Source organism: Neoarius graeffei, chromosome 5 (genome assembly GCF_027579695.1).
Source record: "Neoarius graeffei isolate fNeoGra1 chromosome 5, fNeoGra1.pri, whole genome shotgun sequence".
Taxonomy (NCBI): Eukaryota; Metazoa; Chordata; class Actinopteri; order Siluriformes; family Ariidae; genus Neoarius; species Neoarius graeffei.
The window spans coordinates 32971673-32987327 of NC_083573.1; the positions used below are offsets into that span (position 1 = coordinate 32971673).

The 15655-nt window shown below is 43.5% G+C and overlaps 1 protein-coding gene across 1 annotated transcript in view; it reads right to left on the reverse strand.

Annotated features, from left to right (window-relative positions):
- The window catches only part of gnl1 (guanine nucleotide binding protein-like 1), a 57839-nt gene extending 42589 nt beyond the window's left edge, over positions 1-15250 (reverse strand). The window contains exons 1-3 of the mRNA XM_060921563.1: positions 15066-15250; positions 5315-5468; positions 1241-1377 (exon numbers count right to left, since the gene is read on the reverse strand). Coding sequence (XP_060777546.1) covers positions 1241-1377; positions 5315-5468; positions 15066-15141 — 367 coding nt within the window. The 5' untranslated portion in view covers positions 15142-15250. The remainder of the gene's footprint in view (positions 1-1240; positions 1378-5314; positions 5469-15065) is intronic.
- Positions 15251-15655: the final 405 nt, after the last annotated feature.

The following is a 15655-nucleotide window of genomic DNA, read 5'->3' on the forward strand; positions in this document are numbered from 1 at the left end:
TCTGCCGTTGCTCGACTGAAATCGAAGCTCTAAATGGCATGGAAACACCTTAGCTCGGCTGAAATTGAACCGAACTTGATTTCTCGCAATCGAGCTACACGACCTAGATTATGCGATTGTAGCCGAGCTACTTAGTGCATGTAAACCCTATCGAGCTACGTAGTCGAGCCGCTTGCTTCAGCGCTGCCCCTTCCGGAAGTGACGAGTGACGAGACCAAAAGCGGGAAAAACAACAGCCTCGGTCGGCATGACAACGAATCATGACAACGGCATGAATCTTTTCTTTTTGTGGCATTGTTTGCACTGTTAAAATTTAGCTCACTTACTGTATCACCAAATACATCTGTACAGCTGTTGCATAGCTGTGAATTGTGTACATAAACAAGTCATTGTATTTGTGTGTGTATATTATACATGTCCAACATCTGAAGAATGTCAATAAAAAAACAATTGAACTTTGTGTGTTTATTAAGATATAAGTTAAATTGTAAGCAAAAAAAAAATTTTTTTGTAAGCAAAAAATGGACTTTAGAAAAATATACAATTGTGCAAAATAAGTTGTCTTACAAAACAGTGGTCTGCGCCGGACAGTTTGTAGCCATACAGTCTGTTAGAGCAAGCCTAACAGCTTGAACACGAAACTGCCAGTGTTGCCAGATTGGGAGGTTTTAAGTGCATTTTGGCGGATTTGAACATGTTTTGGACTGGAAAACGTCAGCAGTATCTGGCAACACTATAGCTCTTCTTCATGACGACAACCGGAAGTGTACCAACACGATGGGGCATGTAGCGCCACCTGTGGCTCGGGTGCACAATGCACCTTACACAATAGCTCGATTTCACAGTTGCATGTAGGATTGGATTTCTCTGGCACCCCTGCTGGGACCCTTTGCTCGATTACCGACAGTAGCTCGATTTGGATGTGCATGTAAACGTACTGAGTGTACCATTAGAACACTGGAGTGAGAGTTGCTGGAAATGGGCCTCTATACACCTATGGAGATATTGCACCAAAAACCAGACATTTGCAGCTAGAATAGTCATTTAGCACATTAGCAATGTATAGAGTGGATTTCTCATTAGTTTAAAGTGATCTTCATTGAAAAGAACAGTGCTTTTCTTTCAAAAATAAGGACATTTCAAAGTGACCCCAAACTTTTGAACGGTAGTGTACATAAACAAACAAACCTGAATTAAACTCAACCTTATCAACTTGCAAATATGTCTAAAGCAGATAAACCTCTCTCTTCAGGATAGACGTCTTTTATGTCCATCTCCAAGTCTCTCTCTGGAACTGCTTGCAGTATTTTCTCTCTGGCCATTTTCTTCCTTTTCTCCACCTCCTCTTTGCTCTCCTTTTCAAAGTGAAGTCGAAACCTGAACAGAAACGTCACGAAGGTCATCATCATCATCATCTCAGACCTAGCTAGACCTGTCTATTCCTGAAGGACATCTGGACCTGGTAGACAATTTCACTCAGGTTCATTGATTGCACAAAGAACAAAACAAACCCACCCACACTGGAAAGGTTTAACTTTGTGATCAGACATTTAAAATGCCTCATTCTGCTTCCTTTCTTCTTTCATCGGAGTAAGAAAAACAGATTTGAACAAAAAAGGGGGGGGGGAAAAAACCCCAGAAGGCTGGGAATCGTACTTTTTAAATCCAATTAATTTGCATCTTCCCTTTCTTTCTCAGCCAAACACCACCACAGTTTTAACTACTGAGTGAAGATGTTAGATGTGCATATGTGCCAGGTGTGCCTGCGTATGTAAATGCTCACTTCTGGCTGGAAAAATGTGTTTGTGTAGCCTTGTTCAGATTTATTATAGAAAATATTCAAATTTTCCACATTTGAATATCGCCCAAAATGTATTCCCAAACTAAGGGCCGTTTTTGATTTTAAAAAAAACAACAACAAACAAACTAAAACCTACAGAAGCCGCGAGAGGCCCTTCATATAATCTTTTTTTATTCACCTTGTTATCCCGAGATAGCGACATAATTAATTCAGGATCTCGAGAAAACAACTCAACTAATTCAAGATCTCGAGAAAACAAAATTATTCCGTGATCTCGAGAAAACAAAACAATTATTTCATGATCTCGAGAAAACAGCTGAGATATTCTCTCCCTGGGCCAGTCTTCTGCGGAGGTGCCGCGGACTAATTTTGAAATTATCCCTTATTAAAAGACTTAATGCAATCTCTCCCTGTGTCAACCCCTGATCAAAATATTGCCTTATTAGGTGATCGATTATTCCAGACATTCTAATGACCAAAGTTGCGTCTATACAGAATGAGAAATAGCCCCAAAGTCAGCATATCACAAGTCTCTTGGCGCACCTGAATGAACCATTTCTCAGCTGTTTACTCGAGATCATGAAATAATTGTTTTGTTTTCTCGAGATCACGGAATAATTGTTTTGTTTTCTCGAGATCTCGAAATAACGGTTTTGTTTTCTCGAGATCTCGAATTAGTTGTGTTGTTTTCTCGAGATCCTGAATTAATTATGCCGTTATCTCGGAATAACGGTTTTGTTTTCTCGAGATCTCGAATTAGTTGTGGTGTTTTCTCGAGATCCTGAATTAATTATGTCGTTATCTCGGGATAACAAGGTGAAAAAAAAAAGGATTATATGAAGGGCCTCTCTCGGCTTCCGTAAAAAACAAGTTATAAGGACACATTTAAAGGCGTATCCACCAATCAGCCATAACACTAAAACCACTGACAGGTGAAGTGAATAACATTGATTCTCTCATTACAACGGCACCTGTCAAGGGATGGGATAGATTCAGCAGCAAGAGATCGGTCAGTTAGTTCTTGAAGTTGATGTGTTGGAAGCAGGAAAAATGGGCAAGTGTAAGGATCTGAGCAACTTTCACAAGGGCCAAATTGTGATGACTGGGTCTGAGCACCTCCAAAATGACACATCTTGTAGGGTGTTCCTGGTATGCAGTGGTTAGAACCTATCAAAAGTGGGCCGAGCTAGGATAACCAGTGAACAGGGTCATAGGTGTCGATGTTAACGCTGACACCTTTCGGTTTTAGCCAGTTTTTCAGCAGTTTGTGCTCCAGTAGCTCTTCAGTGGGTTTGGACCGTATGAGCTCGCCTTCGACACCCATGACCCTATCACTGGTTCACTGGTTCTCCTTCCTTGGACCACTTTTGGTAGGAACAGCCCACAAGATGTGCCATTTTGGAGGTGCTCAGACCCAGACATGACAATTTGGCCCTTGTGAAAAGTCGCTCAGATCCTTACGCTTGTCCATTTTTGCTGCTTCCAACACATCAACTTCAAGAACTGAGTGTTCTCTTGCTGCTGAATCTATCCCACTCCTTGACAGGTGCCATTGTAATGAGATAATCAATGTTATTCACGTCACCCGTCAGTAGTTTTAGTGTCATTGCTGATTGGTGTATCTCAGCTAATATTTGGAGTATAAAGATAAAAGTTCTGTTCTGACCGGAAACCTGAGGTTACGGTAACACAGTGCCCTTCAGAGTTACTGGTATGTTGGAGCTGGTTTGTGCCTGATGGTTTGGGGCTCTGGCGAAGATGAATTCTGAAGTATTTAGCCTAAATATGGCTGCTTCTGCCAGGAAGTTCAAACTTGACAAGATGAGACAAATTTACTTCCAAATCGAGACCGAAACAGTGCAGCTCGAGCTGTATTGAACCTGAAGTCCACATACACACATGAAAATACGAATATAACAAGGCATGTACGAGTGGATCCCTCTAGAAGATCCTCCAACCGTGTTCTATATTACAGGAAGAGACTCGATGCTGTTATTCTCTACAGCAGTGTTTCCCAACCTTTCTTAAGCCATGGCACATATTTTACATTCGAAAAATCCCACGGCACACCACCAAACAAAAATGTCACAAAAAGTATCTCATCTCATTATCTCTAGCTGCTTTATCCTGTTCTACAGGGTCGAAGGCGAGCTGGAGCCTATCCCAGCTGACTACGGGCGAAAGGCGGGGTACACCCTGGACAAGTCGCCAGGTCATCACAGGGCTGATACATAGACACAGACAACCATTCACACTCACATTCACACCTACGGTCAATTTAGAGTCACCAGTTAACCTAACCTGCATGTCTTTGGACTGTGGGGGAAACCGGAGCACCCGGAGGAAATCCACACGGACACGGGGAGAACATGCAAACTCCGCACAGAAAGGCCCTTGCTGGCCACGGGGCTCAAACCCGGACCTTCTTGCTGTGAGGCGACAGCGCTAACCACTACACCACCACAAAAAGTATATATATAATGAAATATAATGATCATCTAGTCTCAATTTACTCACATTTTACTTACTCAGTGTGAAACCTGGGCCTGTTTAGTTGAACACAAAGCTGATATACTCGCAGGAATTGAAGAAAGACACACACGAAGATCTTCCTCAACAGCTCTGAGTCACTCTCCTTTTTTAGTTTTTATAGTAGTCATGCTTGAAAAGCCCAGCTCGCATAGATAGGTTGTGGAAAATCACTTTTTTTTGTTTTCTTCTGACCTCTACTCATACTAGGGCCTTCATCTGGGTCAGAATTTTCTCCAGGACCCAGTTTGGATTGTGTACTTTTTCTTTTCAAATATTTATTCATCGCTATCACCGCTGTCACACCTGAAGCATTACTAATTCTATTGTTTGAATGGCAACAGGTAGATACACAGGTTAATTAGCTACCTGCTGCCATCTAGTGGAAGAGTATTTAATTGTTCTGCCTGTCACTATACGTCGCTGGCATAGACGAACGAAGACAAATTATTTGCAGTAAATAAATAATTTTCAGAACAATTAAGTGAAATTGGATAATTTCCCACGGCACACCTGATGACCTCTCACGGCACACTAATGTGCCGCGGCACAGTGGTTGGGAATCAATGATCTACAGGACAGGCGTCACAAAATATCAATTCTACTACCTTAAAAACACACCTTTTGTCTTTTGCTCAAATTTATGAATAAATTCTGGAGGGTGCCGTCCACATATATACACGACTCAAGCTGTGCTTGTGTTACATTACAGGTATTTAGCAGACGCTCTTATCCAGAGTGACGTACAACATACCCAGAGCAGCCTGGGGGTTCGGTGCCTTGCTCAAGGGCACTTCAGCCATTCCTGCTGGTCCAGGGAATCGAACCAGTGACCTTTTGGTCCCAAAGCTGCTTCTATAACCATTGGGCCACAGCGTCCCCTTGTGTGTTCAAGTAACTCGAAATGATAGCGCAGGCAGACCTGTCCTACAAATTTATGCGCACACACTTCTTGAATTACTGTTTTGCCGATCTGGCGCTCACCTGTTGGGGTCATATCTGCTGTCTCTGGTGCCAGGCTGGTGGTTGATTCTCCTTATATCCGTCGTCTCGCTGTCCGAGGTGTCTGACTGCCGGTCCCGTCTAACGGCTCTCTCGATACTCGCATTCCGGCTACTTTGATCCGAGCCCGTATCACCTTCACAAAGACACACACGCTTTTACAAACATGATCCTATACTCTCACGAGAGAAGCTCTGATGTTAATTTGATGTGACGGAAACTAATTTTATTGCTGGATGTCGGCATCCAAAACAAAAGGTATCTCTGTAAAAATCTCCTTGCGGGATTTGAAATGAATCATCTGACAGTTATGACCATTTATGGAAGTTATGTCTTTATATTCAGTGCATGACCTCTTGCTTTCCTATTCCCTGCCAACATTATACTCAAAACCCGAACACTGCTCTTATTCAGGCGCAGTGGAGAAAACCACTTGTGCATACTTTCTGCCTAGAAGGGTTTTTTCCTCCCCAATCTCTCTCTCTCGCACACTGTCTCTGTGTGACAATGAATCTGGAAGTTAGAATCAGGAATGAAGGGCATCAATGGGAACACAGATACAGTGGATATATTTAAAAAAAAAAAAAAAAGTGTACACACCCTGTTAAAACGATATATTTTTTTTTACATCAGAAAAACCTAAGACCACTATAAATAATTTCAAAAAACGTCCCACTTTTAATGTGACCTATAACCCGTACAATTCAACTGAAAATCAAACAAATCTGCTAAGGGAAAAAAAAATAAAAAATACAATAAGCTGGTTGCATAAGTATGCACACCCTTAAACTAATACTTTGCTGAAGCACCTTTTGATTTAATTACAGCATTCAGTCGTTTTGGGTCGGAGTCTATCAGCCTGCCGCATCTAGACTTGGTAATATTTGCCCACTCTTCCTCGCAAAAGCGCTCCAAATCTGTCAGATTGCGAGGGCAGCTCTTGTGCACAGCCCTCTTCAGGTCACCCCACAGATTTTCAATTGGATTTAGGTCTGGGCCGTTCCAAAATGTCTTTGGGGTCGTTGTCGTGCTGAAAGATGAAATTTATCTTCAGCTTTCTAGCAGACACCTGAAGGTTTTGGGCTAAAATTAACTGGTATTTAGAACTGTTCATAATTCCCTCCACCTTGACTAAAGCCCCTGTTCCAGCTGAAGAAAAACAACCCCAAAACATGATGCTGCCACCACCATGCTTCACCGTGGTTATGGAGTTCTTTTGGTGATGTGCAGTGGTGTTTTTGCACCAAACATACCTTTTGGAATTGTGGCCAAAAAGTTCAACCTTGGTTTCATCAGACCATAACACATTTTCCCACATGCTTTTGGGAGAGTTGACTTTTTTTTTTTTTTCAAAATTTATCCGGGTCTGGATGATGTTCTTTGACCCTACCTCATAGTCCAGACATATGGAGAATACGGGAGATTGTTGTCACGTGTAGTACACAACCAGTACTTGCCAGAAATCCCTGCAGCTCCTTCAGTGTTGCTGTCGGCCTCTCGGCAGCCTCCCTGACCAGTTTTCATCTCGTCTTTTCATCAATTTTGGAGGGACGTCCAGTTCTCAGTAATGTCACTGTTGTCCCATATTTTCTCCACTTCTTGATGACGGTCTTCACTGTGCTCCATGATATATCTAATGCTGTGGAAATGTTTTTGCACCCTTCTCCTGACTGATACCTTTCAACAATGAGACCCCTTTGACGCTTTGTAAGCTCTCTGTGAACCCTGGCTTTTGCTGGAGGATGCAACTGAGTAAATGTCTGAACTTTATTTGGGGTTAATCAGAGTCATTTTACTTGATGGCAGGTGTGAACCCAAAAAGACTGAATGCTGTAATTAAATCAAAAGGTGCTTCAACAAAAAGTTTAAGGGTGTGCACACATATGCAACCAGCTTATTGTAGTTTTTTTTTTTTAATGTTTATCCCCCCCTAACAGATTTGTTTGATTTTCAGTTGAATTGTACAGGTATAGGTCACATTAAAGGTGGGAAAAGTTTTGAAATTATTTATCGTGGTCTCTTTTTTTTTTAACATCAGAAAAACTGATCATTTTAACGGGTGTGTACACTTTTTATATCCACTGTACCTACAAAGGAGAGATGTGCTTGATCAGGCAGTTAAAAGTCAAGGGACACAGGAAGGTTGATTTCGCAGAACCACTAAATGCACAGAATTTTTAGATTATCAAATTGAGCCATAAAATGGGGAGCTGCTTGAAACGTTTTCCAAATAAATCACCCCCTTCATTCTTCCATAACAGCGTACCGAGTCTGCACGCTGCCATTCCGCATAACGCAAACCCACCGGAGATGGACACAGACAGGAGTTATACCGATGATGTCCACTGATTCAAACCCACCTACCATTCAGCAAGATTTCACAGCATTTTATTTATTCCACCATAGTTAGTTAAAAAAAAAAAAAAAAGTAGGCAGGTTTGCTTTTCCAATAGCAGCAGAGCAGAACTTACTGGTTTTCCTCACCTCACCTCACACTGAGTCCTGTTTCATAGCAACACATAAGAGAGTCGATTCTATCAAAGTCCCGACACTAAACCGTTCATTTTGCACTAATAGAATCGATTCGTTTGATTTGAACACATGGTATCTGGTGGTTTAGCCCCATGGTTAAATGTGAATAGTTAATCAAGCCTGCATCTATGGTTGATCACTCTAAAGACAACACAGCCTTTTTTTTTTAAAGGAAAGTTTGAACTTGAAGTTTTTGACTTGATTTTTCATTCAACTTCTGCACCATCAGAAATAGGGGTACAGTAGGAGTCCGTTTCTGTCCCCCAATCTATACTACTGTACCCCCTAGGGCTCATTACTGGACCTCAAGGTAACTATAGGGGTGTTCACACGGCAACTTTTACTCCGGTGTAGCACCGGGGCTGCCCCGGTAGAGCGTTCACACGGTACAAAGTCATACCGGTGTAGCCCCTGACAGCTGCTTAAACCGGTGCAAATCTAACCCTGCTCGGGAGGTGGTTTAAGAAATTTACTCCGGAGTAAATGCTAGTTTGTGGGGCAGCAGCGGTATAAAATGGGACGTCTGAACACTACAGGGGTAGACTCGCTACGCGTGAGGAGAGTTGATTACATACGGGCATTGTGTAATTTGCATCCTGGTATTTTGTGCTTCCAAAATGGCGAATATCAACAACAACAGAACTGCGTGTCTTCCAGTGTTGCCAGATTGGGCGGTTTTGAACATATTTTGTGCTGGAAAACGTCAGCAGTATCTGGCAACACTGGTGTCTTCATCCACGTTGTTTTCCCGGCGCTTGGTGATGCCATGACAACCGGGAAAAGGAAGTACATTTCACGCATGCGCATATTTCATTTCCGCATTATTACTATCGTATAGCACGGTCGCAAAAACTGCCGTGTGAACGCAAGTGGGGCTGCACCGGTGCTAACACGCTTCTCTCTAGTAAGCAGGTTTGTGACGTGTGAACGCTCCACAAAATTTACACTGGTGTAAGATATATCGCAACAAAATACATCGGTGCAGCATCGATGCAAATACGTGCCATGTGAACACCCCTTACGTGTACCTTTATAGAGCCAAAAAGGTACATACATGTTCCCAATCAGTATATATAGGGTACAAATAAGTACCTTACAGCAGTGTTTCTCAACCAGTGGACACTCTTCCTGCACTTCGATCTGTCTACTGCCGTCTATCTTTAACCCAGCCATATAAAAAGGTCACACTCCTCCATGCTCTTCCAGGTTTTCATCTGTGTAGAATGATGTCTGCAACACCAGGTAGTCTGAGATGTCGGGGAACTCAACGGATGGATAATTTTCCAACTCATAGGAAAAATCCTTCTTCATTAGCGTGTTAAGGCCTCTGCATGCTCGTGCGACAAGGCTTTCGCAGATAGCTTTTCGCAGACAGTTGTAATTTATTGTTGAGCGGGGGAATAGGCGTGCGCGATGTTATTCACCGGCACAACGCAAGGGGGCGCGAAGTCGCTAGGAGTAGTTGGTGGGTGTGGTTAGTGGAGGGTTTATCCTCCGGTTACTTATAATGACTAGAACTTTTTTTTTATTTTTTATAATGACTAGAACTGGAGTCGTATAGATGTACGTACTTTCTCACTTCCTCAATCAACCGCTCTTCATGCTGCTCCATCTTCGCTCGTGTTTTTAAAAATGCCAGTCGTGAAAACAAAACAAACCGGGAAAGTCTGGAAGCGGAAGTGCGTGTACAGCGGGTAGAGTGGACCAATCAGAGCCCTCTTGTCTGCGGCGCTGTCTGCGAGGCTTCTGCGGTGGTCACAATTTTTGGGAGGTGCGCGCAGAGCGTCTGCGAAGGTGGGGGGGCTACGCAGACACTGTCTGCGACACCGTCTGCGAGGACTGGGTTGTCAGCATAAATTGGCCTTTAGGATCTATTCCATTGAGTGGGTTCTACATTGGTGCTTGAAAGTTTGTGAACCCTTTAGAATGTTCTATATTTCTGCATAAATGACCTAAAACATCATCAGATTTTCACACAAGTCCTAAAAGTAGATAAAGAGAACCCAGTTAAACAAATGAGACAAAAAATATTATACTTGGTCATTTATTTATTGAGGAAAACCATTCAATATTACATACCTGTGAGTGAAATTAGAGTCAGGTGTTTGTCGTCCCATTGATTGAAATCACATGAGAGCGGGCACCCTGTTTTATTTAAAGAACAGGGCTCTATCAAAGTCTGATCTGCACAACACATGTTTGTGGAAGTGTATCATGGCACGAACAAAGGAGATTTCTGAGGACCTCAGAAAAATTGTCGATGCTCATCAGGCTGGAAAAGGTTACAAAACCATCTCTAAAGAGTTTGGACTCCACCAATCCACAGTCAGACAGATTGTGTACAAATGGAGGAAATTCAAGACCTGAAGCGAGTGGTTCATATGAGAAAACCCACCAACATCCCAGAGTTGAAGCTGTTCTGTACGGAGGAACGGGCTAAAATTCCTCCAAGCCGGTGTGCAGGACTGATCAACAGTTACCGCAAACGTTTAGTTGCAGTTATTGCTGCACAAGGGGGTCACACCAGATACTGAAAGCAAAGGTTCACATACTTTTGCCACTCACAGATATGTAATATTGGATCATTTTCCTCAATAAATAAATGACCAAGTAATAATATTTTTGTCTCATTTGTTTAACTGGGTCCTCTTTATCTACTTTTAGGACTTGTGTGAAAATCTGATCTTGTTTTAGGTCATATTTATGCAGAAATATAGAACATTCTAAAGGGTTCACAAACTTTCAAGCACCACTGTATATCCACTTCTTGGTTTTAATAATGTACTTGTTTGCTGTACACAAAATACATCAATAAGTTCTTGTGTTAATCACCCAGACTCCACTTTTGGATCATTAATCCCTTCTGACTGAACGCCCTGCATGCACGGCTTGGCTCGGCTCCTGGTACATCCATGCAGTTTTAAATACAATACCTACAATTTAAAAACAAACAGTTTGTCTTTATTGCATTTATTTAATTCCTGGGCTCTCCCTGTTACAGAGGAGTGTTACATTAATACACTTTACAGTAGATTACTAGATTCCAATGGCCAAAATAATTAGGGGATGTTTTTAACGGGCCCTGACTCATTAGAAGTATGAATAGGTGGGGCCTTAAAATAGAAAAGGTTGAGAACCCCTGCCCCACTGACAAGCCGTTGTAGCCCTAAAGAGAAAATAAAGTACTTTATTGTCCGAGTGTGTGTAAACTAACAGCGGTTGAAGAAACTCTGACGAGCTCGCTGATTCAAATTAAGGGTTTGCATGTTTAAAAATCTACGCAGCTCAACAGAGCAGTTTCAGAGGACACTTTAAATGTTAAATTCTAGAATGTTTAAAGATGTGATCATCGTTTCATTCTAATAACGATGTTCTAGTTCTAATCGGCTGAGGCGTTGAATTCTTATCTTTAGTGCTGTTTGATGTGAATAATTAATAACCAGTAATCATTTGGAGTGAGTTCGAATTTGAATAATACACCAAAGGCTAGTACTAATACACTAAGAAAGGATACTAATACACCAAAGGCTAGTACTAATACACTAAGAAAGGATACTAATACACCAACGGAGGGGGGTACTAATACACCAAAGGCTAGTACTAATAGACCAAAGGAGGGGGGTACTAATAGACCAAAGGAGGGGGGTACTAATAGACCAAAGGCTAGTACTAATACACCAAAGGAGGGGGGTACTAATACACCAAAGGAGGGGGGTACTAATACACCAAAGGAGGGGGGTACTAATACACCAAAGGAGGGGGTACTAATACACCAAAGGAGGGGGGTACTAATACACCAAAGGCTAGTACTAATACATCAAAAGGAGGGGGTACTAATACACCAAAGGCTAGTACTAATACACCAAAGGAGGGGGTACTAATACACCAAAGGCTAGTACTAATACACCAAAGGAGGGGGTACTAATACACCAAAGGAGGGGAGTACTAATACACCAAAGGCTAGTACCAATACATCAAAGGAGAGGGTACTAATACACCAAAGGAGGGGGGTACTAATACACCAAAGGCTCGTACTAATACACAAAAGGAGGGGGGTACTAATACACCAAAGGAGGGGGGTACTAATACACAAAAGGCTAGTACTAATACATCAAAGGAGGGGGTACTAATACACCAAAGGTGGGGGGTACTAATACACCAAAGGCTAGTACCAATACACCAAAGGAGGGGGGTACTAATACACCAAAGGCTCGTACTAATACACAAAAGGAGGGGGGTACTAATACACAAAAGGCTAGTACTAATACACCAAAGGAGGGGGTACTAATACACCAAAGGAGGGGAGTACTAATACACCAAAGGAGGGGAGTACTAATACACCAAAGGAGGGAGGTACTAATACACCAAAGGCTAGTACTAATACACCAAAGGAGGGGGTACTAATACACCAAAGGAGGGGAGTACTAATACACCAAAGGAGGGGAGTACTAATACACCAAAGGAGGGGGTACTAATACACCAAAGGTGGGGAGTACTAATACACCAAAGGCTAGTACTAATACACCAAAGGAGGGGGTACTAATACACCAAAGGAGGGGAGTACTAATACACCAAAGGAGGGGAGTACTAATACACCAAAGGAGGGGAGTACTAATACACCAAAGGAGGGGAGTACTAATACACCAAAGGCTAGTACCAATACATCAAAGGAGGGGGTACTAATACACCAAAGGAGGGGGGTACTAATACACCAAAGGCTCGTACTAATACACAAAAGGAGGGGGGTACTAATACACCAAAGGAGGGGGGTACTAATACACAAAAGGCTAGTACTAATACACCAAAGGTGGGGGGTACTAATACACCAAAGGCTAGTACTAATACACCAAAGGTGGGGGGTACTAATACACCAAAGGCTAGTACTAATACACCAAAGGTGGGGGGTACTAATACACCAAAGGCTAGTACTAATACACCAAAGGAGGGGGTACTAATACACCAAAGGCTAGTACTAATACACCAAAGGAGGGGGTACTAATACACCAAAGGAGGGGGCACTAATACACCAAAGGAGGGGGGCACTAATACACCAAAGGAGGGGGGCACTAATACACCAAAGGAGGGGGGCACTAATACACCAAAGGAGGGGGGCACTAATACACCAAAGGAGGGGGGCACTAATACACCAAAGGAGGGGGGCACTAATACACCAAAGGAGGGGGGCACTAATACACCAAAGGAGGGGGGCACTAATACACCAAAGGAGGGGGGCACTAATACACCAAAGGAGGGGGGCACTAATACACCAAAGGAGGGGGGCACTAATACACCAAAGGAGGGGGGCACTAATACACCAAAGGAGGGGGGCACTAATACACCAAAGGTGGGGGGCACTAATACACCAAAGGTGGGGGGCACTAATACACCAAAGGTGGGGGGTACTAATACACCAAAGGAGGGGGGGTACTAATACACCAAAGGAGGGGGGCACTAATACACCAAAGGTGGGGGGTACTAATACACCAAAGGTGGGGGGTACTAATACACCAAAGGTGGGGGGTACTAATACACCAAAGGTGGGGGGTACTAATACACCAAAGACTAGTACTAATACATCAAAAGGAGGGGGTACTAATACACCAAAGGCTAGTACTAATACACCAAAGGCTAGTACTAATACACCAAAGGAGGGGGTACTAATACACCAAAGGAGGGGGTACTAATACACCAAAGGAGGGGGGGTACTAATACACCAAAGGCTAGTACTAATACACCAAAGGTGGGGGGGTACTAATACACCAAAGGCTAGTACTAATACATCAAAGGAGGGGGGTACTAATACACCAAAGGCTAGTACTAATACACCAAAGGAGGGGGTACTAATACACCAAAGGAGGGGGGTACTAATACACCAAAGGCTCGTACTAATACACCAAAGGAGGGGGGTACTAATACACCAAAGGCTCGTACTAATACATCAAAGGCTCGTACTAATACATCAAAGGAGGGGGTACTAATACACCAAAGGAGGGGGGTACTAATACACCAAAGGAGGGGGGTACTAATACACCAAAGGAGGGGGGCACTAATACACCAAAGGAGGGGGGCACTAATACACCAAAGGAGGGGGGCACTAATACACCAAAGGAGGGGGGCACTAATACACCAAAGGAGGGGGGCACTAATACATCAAAGGAGGGGGTACTAATACACCAAAGGAGGGGGGTACTAATACACCAAAGGAGGGGGGCACTAATACATCAAAGGAGGGGGTACTAATACACCAAAGGAGGGGGGCACTAATACACCAAAGGAGGGGGGCACTAATACATCAAAGGAGGGGGGCACTAATACATCAAAGGAGGGGGGTACTAATACACCAAAGGCTCGTACTAATACATCAAAGGCTAGTACTAATACATCAAAGGAGGGGGTACTAATACACCAAAGGAGGGGGGCACTAATACACCAAAGGAGGGGGGCACTAATACACCAAAGGAGGGGGGCACTAATACACCAAAGGAGGGGGGCACTAATACACCAAAGGAGGGGGGCACTAATACATCAAAGGAGGGGGTACTAATACACCAAAGGAGGGGGGCACTAATACACCAAAGGAGGGGGGCACTAATACATCAAAGGAGGGGGTACTAATACACCAAAGGAGGGGGGCACTAATACACCAAAGGAGGGGGGCACTAATACATCAAAGGAGGGGGTACTAATACACCAAAGGAGGGGGGTACTAATACACCAAAGGCTCGTACTAATACATCAAAGGCTAGTACTAATACATCAAAGGAGGGGGTACTAATACACCAAAGGAGGGGGGCACTAATACACCAAAGGAGGGGGGCACTAATACACCAAAGGAGGGGGGCACTAATACACCAAAGGAGGGGGGCACTAATACACCAAAGGAGGGGGGCACTAATACATCAAAGGAGGGGGTACTAATACACCAAAGGAGGGGGGTACTAATACACCAAAGGAGGGGGGTACTAATACACCAAAGGCTCGTACTAATACACCAAAGGAGGGGGGCACTAATACACCAAAAGAGGGTGTTTACTAATACACCAAAAGAGGGGGTGTTTACTAATACACCAAAGGAGGGGGTGTTTACTAATACAGGGGGGGACCCAATACACCACATTCCAGAGCTGTGCAATGCTGGATCTCCTCGGCTCCACTTCGGTTAGCTTTGACGGCTAAACCTGGACAAAATGACGCCACTCACCTCCTCTCTTTTTCTCGCGCTTCACCTGAAGTTGTTTCTTTTTCTGCTTGTTACTAAACGGCTTCTTCCGAGGCATGTTGGAATGAAGGCGGCTAACAACCACCACGGACGCGGCCGCTGTCTTCCTGCGCTCCCCGCTTAGCCGCGCTATGCTAGCTCTCGCCCTGTTTACACCCAACTTAGTTTCTCGATGCCGCTTAGCCAAACAGCGAATGCGCGAGATGGATCATACCACTTTTTTTTGGGGGGGGGGGAAGCGGTTTGTTTTGTTAGTTTTTTTTCCTTTTGAACATTAATGACACTGCACTGTCCCTAACAGCGATTACACAAATCACACTTGAAACAATTAATCAGTGTGAAAGTCTGATCTAAACTCCACCTGAATACGGACAGAACGCGGTCAACTATACAACACCCCCACGCATAACCGCGAATGGAAGCGTCCGTTATTTTAAACAGCCCAGCGGTCAGAGTGCAGGGGCTCAGTGGGGAGCTGAAAGTCAACGCAATAAAAGACTACAAATATTGATCATGTTATTAAAGGATAAAGTTATTCTGTGGTACGTTTGTGCTGCTGTTTAAGCAGGTAT